This window comes from Myotis nattereri, assembly GCF_964212035.1.
Source record: "Myotis nattereri genome assembly, chromosome: X".
NCBI classification, from domain to species: Eukaryota; Metazoa; Chordata; class Mammalia; order Chiroptera; family Vespertilionidae; genus Myotis; species Myotis nattereri.
Window position 1 is genome coordinate 136,155,904 of NC_138078.1, and position 13,177 is coordinate 136,169,080.

Below are 13,177 nucleotides of genomic sequence, written 5' to 3' on the forward strand. Positions count from 1 at the left end.
GACATCTTTGGCTTTTCTCTGTTCTGAGAAGCATGTAAATTATCTCTCTGACTTCATGCATTGGTGGAAGCCATCACTGCCATTCTATAGCTTTTAAGGGGAAATTGATTTTTTTGTGTCTATTCAAGGCTGCCTGTGATTTTCAAAGTGCATAAGATGAAAATTCTGGCAAAAATGATAAGCATTAAAAATTAAGAGAAAACAATAAACAAACTCGGAGAAAATCCAAATGTAAAATTTAAAAAAAGGCACTTTTTAAATTAACAAGAAAATGTAAAATTTTTAATTTCTGGTGTTAGCACACACCCAAACAATATTAGTGAACTAGGCCTGTCCTATGCTGATGATGGGAGAAAAAGTGATCATTGTATATTGAGGAAAATTGGGCATTGTGGAGGAAAGCCTATTAATATAAGTATTTATATCTTTTGAGCCCATATCTCAACTTCTGGAAATTTGAATTTCCTCTGCTGAAGAAAATAATTGTAGGAATAGTACAAGTTATCTTTATGGTGTTCTGTTTGGCATAAATTATAGCACACAATTAGAAGCAAACTAAAAAATCAATAAGAGTAATTAATTACTTCGTAATACACTCAACAGAATACATTGCAGCCATTGAATTGCAACAATGATGGAGACTATATAACTGTATGAAAAAGTTTATAACTTGATGTTAAAGAAAAGCAAGCTTCAGAATTATATACACATTACATTTCTGACCATGAAAAGCATGTTTCTGCATGTAGACCAATCTGGAAGGGAAATGAATTCATACCTGTAATGGGTGAAAATATGGATGTTTTCCCTTTCTATATATTTTTCTTTCTTATTAATTTTCTTTTTTCAGTTTAATATTTTTCTTTTTTAAAATTTTTCTTTATTGATTAAGGTATTGCATATGTGTCCTTATCTTTCCATCACCCCCCACCCCCCACACATGCCCTCAACCTCATGTTGTCTGTGTACATTGGTTAGGCTTATATGCATGCATACAAGTCCTTTGATTGATCTCTCCCCCTTACCCCTCCCCTCCCCTACCTTCCCTCTGAGGCTTGATGGTCTGATCGATGCTTCTCTGTCTCTGGATCTGTTTTTGTTCATCAGCTTATGGTATTCATTATATTCCATAAATGAGTGAGATCATGTGGTATTTATCTTTCTCTGACTGGCTTATTTCACTTAGCATAATTCTCTCCAGTTCCATCCATGCTGTTGCAAATAGTAGGAGTTCCTTCCTTTTTACTGCAGCATAGTATTCCATTGCAAAGATGCCCAAAGTTTTTTAATCCACTCATCTGCTGATGGGCACTTAGGCTATTTCCAAATCTTAGCTATGGTGAATTGTGCTGCTATGAACATAGGGGTGCATATATCCTTTCTGATTGGTGTTTCTGTTTTTTTGGGATATATTCCTAGAAGTGGGTCACTGGGTCAAATGGGAGTTCCATTTTTAGTTTTTTGAGGAAACTCCATACTGTTCTCCACAGTGGCTGCACCAGTCTGCATTCCCACCAGCAGTGCATGAGGGTTCCTTTTTCTCCACATCCTCTCCAGCACTTGTTTGTTGATTTGTTGATGGTAGTCATTCTGACAGGTGTGAGATGGCACTGCATTGTCGTTTTGACTTACATCTCTTGGATAATTACTGACTTTGAGCATGTTTTCATATGGGTCTTGGCCTTCCTTATGCCTTCTTTCAAAAAGTATCTAATTAGATCCATTGCCCATTTTTTGATTAGGTTGTTTGTCTTCCTTTTGTTAAGTTGCATGAGTTCCCTGTAAGTGTTGGAGATTAAACCCTTATCGGAGATATCGTTGGTAAATATGTTCTCTCATGCAGTGGGTTTTCTTGTTGTTTTGTTGATGGTTTCTTTTGCTGTGCAGAAGCTTTTTATTTTGATGTAGTCCCATTTGTTTATTTTCCCTTTAATTTTAGGAGCTGTGTCGGTGAAGATATTGCTTTGGCATATATCTGAGATCTTGCTGCCTATGGATTCCTCTAATATTTTTATGGTTTCCCATCTTCCATTTAAGTCCTTTATCCATTTTGAGTTTATTTTTGTGTATGGTGTAAGTTGGTGGTCTAGTTTTATTTTTTTTGTATGTATCTGTCCAATTTACCCAGCACCATTTATTGAAGAGACTGGCTCAACTCCATTGTATTTTCTTGCCTCCTTTGTCAAATATTAATTGAACATAGTGGTTTGGATTGATTGCTGGGTTCTCTATTCTATTCCATTTGTCTATATGCCTGTTCTTGTGCCAGTACCAGGCAGTTTTGAGAACAGTGGCTTTGTAATACATCTTGATATCTGGTATTGAGATCCCACCTACTTTGTTCTTCTTTCTCAGGATTGCGGCAGCTATTCAGGTGTTTTTGTTGTTGTTTCCCAGATGAATTTTTGGAGAGTTATTTCTAGATCTGTGAAATATGCTATTGGTATTTTAATGGGGATTGCATTGAATTTATAGATTGCTTTGGGTAGTATGGACATTTTAATGATGTTGATTCTACCAATCCATGAACACGGTATGTTCTTCCATCTGTTTATGTCTTCCTCTATATCTTTTTTCAGTGTCCTGTAGTTTTCTGAGTACGGGTCTTTTACCTCCTTAGTTAAGTTTATTCCTAGGTATCTTATTTTTTTTGTGCTATGGTAAATGAGATTGTTTTTTTTAATTTCTCTTTCTGTAAGTTTACTATTGATGTATAAAAATACCATAGATTTCTTGGCATTAATTTTGTATCCTGCTACATTGCCAAATTCATTTATTAAGGCTAATAGTTTTTTGATGGAGCCTTTAGGGTTTTCTATATACAGTATCATGTCATCTGCAAATAATGACAGTTTTACTTCTTCTTTTCCAATTTGGATGCCTTTTATTTCTTCTTCTTGTCTGATCACTATGGCTAGTACTTCTGGTACTATGTTGAACAGGAGTGGTGAAAGCGGGCATCCCTGTCTTGCTCCTGTCCTTAAGGGAAATGGTTTTAGTTTTTTCCCATTGAATATGATGTGTCTGTAGGTTTGTCATATAAGGCTTTTATTATGTTGAGGTATGATCCTTCTATATCCACTTTGCTGAGAGTTTTTATCAGAAAAGGGTGCTGGACTTTGTCAAATGCCTTTTCTGCATCAATTGTTATGATTATGTGATTTTCGTCTCGCAATTTGTTTATGCGATGTATCACATTTATTGATTTGTGGATATTGTACTAGCCTTGCATGCCTGGAATAAATCCCACTTGGTCATGGTGTATAATTTTTCTAATGTAGTGCTGGATCCAGTTTGCTAGAATTTTGCTGAGGATTTTAGCATCTATGTTCATCAGGGATACTGGCCTGTAATTCTCTTTCTTGGTGGTGTCTTTATCTGGGTTTAGGATTAGGATAATGCTGGCTTCATAGAAAGAGCTTGAAAGTGTGCCTACCTCTTGAATTTTTTGAATAGTCTGAGAAGGATTGGTTTTAGTTCTTCTTTGAATGTTCAGTAAAACTCCCCTGTGAAGCCATCTGGTCCAGGGCTTTTGTTTGCTGGAAGCTTTATGATTACTGTTTCAATTTCATCAGTAGTTATTGGCCTATCTGGGTTTTTTTATTCTTCTTGATTGAATTTTGGAAGATTATATTTTTCTAGGAATGTGTCCATTTCGTCGAGGTTGTCCAGTTTTTTGGAGTAGAGCTGTTCGTAGTATTTTTCTTTTCTTTCTTTCTTTTCTTTTTCTTTTTTTTTTTTTTTTTACAATCTTTTGTATATCTGTAGGGTCAGTTGTTACTTCACCTCTTTCATTTCTGATTTTGTTTATTTGGGTCCTCTCTCTGTGTTTCTTGGTGAGCCTGGTGAGAGGTTCATCAATCTTTTTTATCCTTTCAAAGAACCAGCTCTTGGTTTCATTGATCTTTTGTATTGTTTTTTCAGTCTCTATGTTGTTTATTTCTGCTCTAATCTTTATTATTTCCTTCCTTCTGGATATTGTGGATTTTTCTTGTTGCTTTCTTTCTAATTGTTTTAGTTGCAAGGTTAGATAATTTATTACCAGTTTTTCTTGTTTATTGAGGTAGGCCTGTAGAGCTATGAACTTCCCTCTCAGGACTTCTTTCATTGTGTCTGATAGATTTTGGATTGTTGTGTTTTCATTGTCATTTGTTTCCAGGATGCTTTTTATTTCTTCTTTGATCTCTCTGGTAACCCAGTCATTGTTTAATAGCATGCTATTTAGCTTCCAAGTGTTTGATTTTTTTCAATGTTTTTATTGTAGTTGATTTCTAGCTTTATGTCATTGTGGTCTGAGAAGATGCTTGTTATGATTTGTATCCTCTTGAATTTAAAGAGACTTTGCCTGTGTCCTAATATGTGGTCTATCTGTGAAAATGTCTCCTGTGCACTGGAGAGTAATGTATATTCTGTATCTTTGGGGTGAAATATTCTGAAGCTGTCAATTAATTCCATCTGATCTAATGAGTCATTCAGGATTGCTGTTTCCTTGCTGATTTTTTGTTTAGAGGATTTATCCAGTGGTGTCAGTGGGGTATTAAAGTCCCCTACTATGACTGTATTGCTATCAATCTCTCCCTTGATATCTTCCAGAAGTTTTATTATGTATTTGGATGCTCCTGTATTGGGTGCAAATATGTTTACCAGAGTTATATCTTCTTGTTGAATTGCTCCCGTTAGTATTATGTAGTGGTCTTCCTTATCTCTTGTTATGGCCTTTACTTGAGGTCTATTTTGTCAGATATTAGTATTGCAACCCCAGCTTTTTTCTCATTTCAATTTACCTGAAAATCTTTTTTTCCATCCCTTCACTCTCAGTCTGTGTGAATCCTTTGTTCTGAGGTGGGTCTCTGCCAGACAGCAAATATATGGGTCATGTTTTCTTATCCATTCAGCTACCCTATGTCTTTTGATTGGGGCATTTAATCCATTTACTTTTAATGTTATTATTGATAAGTACTTGTTTGTTGTCATTTTTATTCTTAATGTTTATGTTTCTTCTTGCCTTTCTGTTTCTTCTCTTTACAGCAGTCCCTTTAGCATTTCTTGCATTGCTGGCTTGGTAGAAATAAACCCTTTTAGCCCTTTTTTGTCTGTGAAGCTCCTGATTCCACCTTCAATTTTGAATGATAGCCTTGCTGGGTATAATATTCTTGGATTCAGTCCCTTGCTTTGTATCACTTTGTATATTTAATTCCATTCCCTTCTGGCCTGGTGTGTTTCTATTGAAAAATCAGTTGATATTCTAATAAGAGCTCCCTTGTAGTTAAATTTCTGTGTCTCTCTGGCAGCCTTTAAGGTTCTTACTTTGTCGTTGGTGTTTGCCAATTCAATTATGATGTGTCTTGGTGTCGGTCTTTTGGGGTTCATCTTGTTTGGCACTCTATCTGCTTCTTGGATTTGCATAGTTTGTTTTCTTGCCAATATCAGGGAAATTTTCTGTCATTATTTCTCCAAACAGGTTTTCTAGTCCTTGCTTCTCTTCCTCTCCTTCTGGTACCCCTATTATGCGAATATTGTTGTGTTTTGTGTTGTCCTAAAGCTCCCTTAGGCTCTCGTCTTGCATTTGAAATCTTCTTTCCAGTTGCTGCTGTGTTTGTGTGTGTTTTCTTCCCTTGTCTTCTAATTCGCTGATGCGGTCCTCAGCCTCTTGTAGCCTGCTGTTTAAGCCTTCCATTGTGTTCTTTATTGCAACTATGTCATTCTTCATCTCCTCTTGGTTCCTTTTCATGTTGGTGGCATTCTCATTCAGCTCCTTATAATTCTCATTGGGTTGTGTGTATTTGTCATCCAGCTGTTTGAGTATCCTTATAACCATTACTATGAATTCTTTCTCTGATATGTTGCTAGCGTCAGTTGCATTTAACTCCCTTTCTGGTGATTTCTTTTTCTTTACTTTGGGGATTGCTTTTTTGTCTTCCCATGATTTGCTGTAATGTTTTAATTGTAGATCTGATTGCTTTGAAACCCAGGTTATTTGGGGGATGGTGCTACTGGTGTGATCTCTCAGGTCTCCTGGGCTTGATAATCTAGTGTAGCTACCTACTTGAGCTATTTGGGTTCTCTTGATTTAGGCCTGTGAGCTGGAATGGCACAACTGCAGTGTCTAGAAGTCAGCAGCAGCCATGGAGGGGGGTATCCTAATTTTTTTCTGTCTTACGCCCTTGGTTGAAGTCATGTGTGCCCAGCAGGGACTCATAGTGACACTGGAAAAGCATGCAACAGTAGTGTCCAGAATTCTGCAGCTGTGTGGTGGGCAGACTCAGTTTTTTCTGCTGCTCCTGTGGTGGATAGGCGCATGCTCCCAGTGGCGGTGGCTCACAGGGGCATCTGTGGTGTGTTTGCCAGCATGGCATACTGAAACACTCTGAAGGGCCCTGGCACTGAAGCCACATAATTGAGGCATTTGTAGGCAGGTATCCAGGGTGAGTTAATTCAGAATTTCTACTGCCGGGGGAAATGCATCCCTGTTTGTCTAAGATCGCACCTAGCAGGGGCTCGCAGCAACTCCCAAGAGAGCCCTGTGGACAGATGGGTTCTGGGTGCCTGCTCCTTGGAAATGCACAACCGTGATGGTGAGTTTGCCCAGCGCAGAGCTCTGATGCACTCTGAGTGGCCCTGGTGCTAAAGATGCGCAACTGGGTTGCCTACAGGCAGTTATTCAGGAAGAGGGAATTCAGAATTTCTACTGTGGGGCAGCATGCCCCTGTCTGTTCAAAATGACACCTAGTAGGGGTTCACAGCGGCATCCAAGAGCTGCCTATGGAGTGGTGTGCCCTGGAAGTCTGCACACTGGAAATGCGTGAATGGTGGAAAAGCATGAATGTTGGAAACGTGCAAATGTGGAGTCCAGAGTTCCGCCGCTGGGGAGGGGGGAAGTTGCACTTACTGCTGTGGGAGCGGTGCACCTTTGGAGGTGGAGGTCCCAGGGTCCGGGGTTCTGTGGGTGGGGCAGCAGGATTTGGGCTGGAGTGGCTACTGAGTTGCTGGCAGTGTTCAAGAACTGTCTGGGGAGGGGGTGCTGCTGAGTTCCTAGAAGAGGCCACTCTCGCCTTCAAGATGGCGTGGGCTCCATGCCTGAGTGCTACAGTCTGGGGAGTGCCCACAGCAGTGGTAGTCTCTCCCTGTCCAAGAGAGCCTGGTCTGCCAGTCCCTGCTGCTCCTGCCGGGTTTAACTGTCTCTCACTCACACACACACACACACACACACACACACACACACACACACACACCACACATCCACACACTCTCCTTCCATCCCCTCACTCACTCACTTCCTATCCCTCACCTCTGTCCTACCAGCTGCCATCTTTTTTTTTTCCTTTGTCAAATATTAATTGAGCATAATGGTTTGGGTCGATTTCTGGGTTCTCTATTCTTACTAATTTTCTTTTAGGAAAATATATGATCTCTTAAAAATATAAAAGCAAAACATCAGTTTTCTTTTTTGGTAAAAATGCAATGTGAATCATTGAGTAATATTTGTTTCCATTAGAAAACACTTCCCTTAATATTTTACACAATATTCTTTTTTTCTAAATACATTTTTTTCATTATATGATAGTTTACTCCCTATAGAAGTATATTTCAGTAGAATCTCATGAAAATCATAAACAATTTATAGAAATTCACTTTAAAGTCAATATTTTAAATTATTTGGAATTAATTATAGACTCATGCAATCATAAGAAATGATACAGAAATATCCTGTGTACCCTCACCCAGTTTCCCCCAATGGTAATATCTTGCATAACTATAATACAGTATCACAACCAGAACATAGATATTGATAATCTATGGACTTTATTTAGATTTCACCATTTTTTCAGATTTCACCAATTTTGCATGCACTCCTTTGTGTGTGTGTGTGTTAATATAGTATGTGTGTGTGTGTGTGTGTGTGTGTGTGTGTGTATAATTTTTTTCTAGAGACATTTCAGTTGGGAATAAAATAGGCTAAAGCAACTAGGTCTTCTGATCTATTTAACCAATTGAAGCTGCACTATCAAGTCACTTCAAAAGTGGTTGCAATTAAAGGGTGACTGTAATATGAACATAGTTTTTAGTAGTGTAATATTTTGTTGAAGATATTTTTATTACTCTAGCCCCAACAGTATGTTGGGTACAGAGAGATCCCCATTTTCTTCATTCAAGTAATTATAGTTTCTCTGAACTTGAGAATCTGCAGTGGAAATGTATTTGTGAAAACAAGTGGGACATCAAAAGAACTTGATATTTCAGTGATCCAACTATGAAAGACAGATTTATTACATAATAAAAATCCTTTTGTTTAATATTGCAGCAATAGGAGGGATCCACATCAAATGCACAGGTCCTTTTGTTGAAACATGTTCACTAAACAGAATTGGAGCAAAAAGTGGAGCATAGAGTATTCTGAGGGGATACAAAATATTGGGGGGCAAGCCCACAGGTACTGCTGTTCTAGAGAGGCTGCTGAAAATGAGGAGCTCACGATGCAAGCACAATATACCTGCTGGATCACCATTGCCTTCTTGTTAATGAGAACTAGTCCAGGCTGCCTGCACACTTTCAACTTCCTTCTGCAACATTAAACTCTGCTACTTTTTCCACCATCAGCACCTATGAAATTGCATTAAAACTCAGACATTGATTTTATGGAATGAATTTATTTCCAAGAATCTAAATGCCCAGAATGAAATGTGCTCAAAAAAAGAAAAATAGGAATTACTCAATCTTTGATCAACCCAGTGTGGAAAGTAACAATTAAAGAGAATGGAAAAAACAAAATATACAAGCACCATAATTTAAGGATATTTAGGCCATCAAATGCTGTGAAATTGACCTTCATTTGAAAAACAAAAAACAAAATTATTTTCTATAGAAATATATTCCAAACTTGAGCGATTAGAAAGGACCTTATTAACTGTGTGATTGTGGTCTTCCCATGCTCATGTCACACATAGTTGTATATTATTTACTTCATCTGTTATAAACGCAACTGAGACTGACATTTTTGTCCACTTCCCATTGAAAATGCAATAACATTTAGCTAGGGATTTCTAGAAACAGCATTTATATACACACCAAACCAACAGTAATTCCATAGCTCTGTCCGAGAACATGGGCTCCAGATTTAGCCATCTTCTTCAGATTTAGCTAACTTTTCAGGTGTTAACTTCTGTAAGTCATGTCAGTGACACTCTTGACCATAATTTGTTTATGTTTTTAAGAATGTGCTTTTGCCCACATGCCCTACTCAGTCCTCCCACTCAGAGCAAATGTGGGGCTAACACATTTTAGAAGATGAGGATACCAATGACTTTGGGACTTTCTGAAGGGTAATATAGATTCCACTTGAGCTTGTAATTTCTCTTCAAAGGTATGCGATGAGGCTGAAGAACTTTGCAAGCCCCTTGGCTTCAGATGGGGACAAAAAACTGGCAGTATTATGGTAAGTCTCATGGAGGCCAAGAGAAAATAGCAGAAAAATTGCAGAATAATTTGAAAACTCCAGATCAACTTCAAGCTACTTAGCCCAGATCATTATTCTTGTTTGCCATTAAACTATTAAAGGATAACTAATGGATTTCTTCAGTCGCTGACTAAACATTTACTCTCCTAATTTATACCCTTATCAAGATGGAATTTTAATGCTTACCCCTTCTGTTTTAGTTTTTTAATACTTAAGTTTCTCAGTAACTGTAAGAAGGTTATGAATCAGCATTTTTTTTTACAGTTTGCTGGTTATGGCATTAACATAATTTCCTCATCACTACAGCTACAGATGTTTATCACTTCTCTACTTGCGGATGTTTAAACTGAAGAAGGACCATGCTATGAAGTACTCCAGATCCCTGATGGAATATTTTAAGGTAATCCTTATTTTTTATAATTTATAGGTGTTGGGTGATCATTAATAAGACTTGGCAAGTATGTTATTAATTATCAAGGTTGTTGCTGTCAAAGGCTAAACTTCCCTTATCCCAGTAGGCCATGGCCCTCCCACCTCTCCTTTGGGACTCAGCAGAGAGCTTATGTTTTATTTTATTCCAGGGAGAGAAGGTACAACAATAGTGCAATACCCCAATTATTCTCTGGACTAACCAAATGGCCCTTGGCAACTTCCCAGTTGCAGTCAGGGGGATGATGTCTTCTGCCCTACCCTGCATGGTGGACCCACCAGGAGACACAGCTTGTGGCTGGAACTATGATGAGTCTTTTGTTAAATAAGAAGCTAATTCAGAAAATTCTCAACCCCTGCACCCATTGGCCATGAGGAGTCATGAAGTACAGTGGTTGAAGTAAAATACAATTGATTACTTTGGTTACCAACACAAACAAACAAACAAACAAACAATAAATAAATAAGTAAATCTACCATCTAGGGAGCTGAGATGTTTAATTTGCAAAGAAAATAAAAAGATATATCAACCTCAACATGCAATGCCAAAATTTGGGAATGAGCCTGGATGAAAACTGCAATTAGTAGCCTGCTGCTAGGCCTGGCCATTCTACCAGAAATAATTGGCATGTGCATCAGTGGAGCTTGTGCTGCTTCTGCCCCTCCCCCCCACAAAAAAAAACCTGGTCATAATGTAAAATTGAGGAGGCTCAGGACTCCTATTGGGCTGGTATCAAAAGAGAATATCTATCTATCTATCTATCTATCTATCTATCTATCTATCTATCTAATCTTTCATCTGATAAGTACATGGGAACATATGGCTAATTTGCACCAAAGCAGTTGTTTGAAATTGAAATGAGTTAAATCATGACCTTACATCAATCATCCAAACCCAGTGAGTGGCAGGGCACAGCTAGCTATGTGATAACACTGACTGGGTTGGGGAAAAGAGCAAGTTCACTAGCTGTTATGTGGTGTATCCATAATGCCATAAAGCTAGTGCTTATGCAGGTGGACAGATTCAAATACAACTGCCCATCCCATCATGTCTACAGTCTCAACCTATGTTCTAGAAAGGTGGTTCTTAAACTGGAGTGGGCATCCCAATCCCCTAGAGGGCTCACAAGACAAGAGTACTGGGTCCCATCCCCCAGAGTGTCTGATACTTTATGTCTGAGATTGGGCCTGAGAATTGGAATTTTAACAAGTTCCCAGGTAATACTGATGGTGCAGCTCTTATTATCACACTTTGAGAGCCAATGTTCTAATATCTGTCCTCTTCAGCCTGTCCTGTAGCTTTCAGGACATTGCAAAATACCAAACAGATGTTTAATAATTTACGCCTCTGTCAGAGCATTGAGCTTCTTTGAGATTAAAAGTTGGAGTTTGCAGAATGTAACTTAGATGTGGATCTCTGAGCTCCAGAGAAATGGTGCATTCTCACTGAGCTCTTGAAAGTGCTGCCTCTTTCTCTAGCACCCCATTTGCGAAGGGGGCTGGGCATAAACCCAAGAGGCAGAAGAGGAGCATAACCTGGGCCATGCGGCCTGAGCGGCAGGCCTGAGTCAGGCTCAATGCCACAAATATTCTGGCCCTGTGCTACTTTGGCTCCAAGCTGGTGAAGTCATTATAATGAGCCAGGTCATTGTCCTATTGTGGTGATGCTGAGTATCATGTTTCCCTGTACTCTACAAGTGTTTGGCCACAAAAATATAGCAGACCCATTATTTAACCCAGCCCAGATCTATCAGATGAAAATAGAATATTGAGCATTCCATTGCAATGCAGCCCTGGACCAACTACATTGCTAAATAATAAAAACTGTCAGTCATGAGGATTTGCATGTAAAGATAGCAAATCAGGTCAATTCACACACAGAACAAAACAACAGCAACAACAACAAAAAAAACACACAAACCACTGCTTGGCCTAACACATTCTTAGTATATCAGAAATCACATCCCACCTTGAATCCCAGGGAAAATGTTTGCAATTGGAGCTAAAAGTGAAAAGCTTTCCTGTACTCTGAAGAGCTTGTTTTGCAGAATAAATTTCAGATGAAGATAATTAAACCACTTCTTGGAGAACTGAGTCTGATTTCACTGGGCCTTTTAGTATATAAGATCTTTCATCAAGTGACTTTCATGGTCGTGATTGGAGGCCACTAATTATCCTAACCAGCTATTTTCATCTAGTGTTTGTTGGTTGTGGTGTGCTGACATGCACATATATCCTAGCTCTGCTAACAAAACAAGAGGCATCCTGAAATGCTGCAATCAATATTAATGTACTCTAAATCACACTTCCATCTGTTTGTGAATTAATAAAACACAAATAGATGTCCTTATTTCCCTCTCTTTCTCTCTTTTTTAGCAAAATGCTTCAAAAGTCACTCAGATACCATCTTCATGGGTAGGCAATGGAAAGTAAGTATCTTATGAAAATTCCTTTTTCAGAAAATCAATGATGTAATAGACCCCAAATATTTTGTATTGACAACTCAGAATCAAAGGTCAATTTTGAGAATATGGTAATTTTTGTACACACAAAATTCTAGTCAGATTTTAGCTAATTCCAAAACAGAAAAGTTTAACATGATGTGATTAAAAATTTCTTTAACTATTTGATCTTTAAGCTACATTATAGCCTTAAAAATGTCTGTTAATGAGATGGCAAGCATCAAGCCATTTTAGGGAGGCAGGGTAAAAGTTAACTCTAATGTAGTGATTTTTCAATAATTCACTCAGTAAGGAAAAACCAATGAAATATTTATTGATATAAGGTAAGTGCTGTTTAATAAAATCAAATGCATAATAGTGCTAAAAATGTGAAGGCACTTAGCTAGTCAATTATCTGAGCCTTCATGATGATTTTTATATTAATACAAAAATACCCTGACCTAAAATATAAATGCATCTACTGTAATGCTGATTTAAGGCTCAGTGAACTCATCCACTCTAGTGGCCATATTTAGAGCTCTATGTGCTTGGGGCAGCTCAATCTTCCAGCAGTAGGGTGGGTGTCTGGAAATCTGTTGACCAGGTCCTGATGCTGCTCTTATATTCCAAGGTAAGCTAAGTGAACCCCTTCCTTTCTAAGGGTTTGTTTATCCATCTCTAAAATAAAAAGGTTGGGCCTGATGACTTCCTGGCCCATCTGAAGAGCTATTCTTTCTAAGAGAGAGACTTTGAGTCTTAGTTCTGGCTCAGCCATGAATTGGCTATGTGTTTGCGCTTACTTGCTTGAGCATTAAATTATACTCTGATGCCAATACCACCTTCACCACCCTAA

The 13,177-nt window shown here is 38.2% G+C and overlaps 1 protein-coding gene across 2 annotated transcripts in view; it reads left to right on the forward strand.

Annotated features, from left to right (window-relative positions):
• AFF2 (ALF transcription elongation factor 2) overlaps positions 1-13,177 on the forward strand; it is a 626,368-nt gene that overhangs the window by 601,246 nt on the left and 11,945 nt on the right. For both annotated transcript variants that reach the window (XM_081081418.1, XM_081081419.1), the window contains 3 exons: positions 9,362-9,433; positions 9,761-9,854; positions 12,260-12,312. In XM_081081418.1, coding sequence (XP_080937544.1) covers positions 9,362-9,433; positions 9,761-9,854; positions 12,260-12,312 — 219 coding nt within the window. The remainder of the gene's footprint in view (positions 1-9,361; positions 9,434-9,760; positions 9,855-12,259; positions 12,313-13,177) is intronic.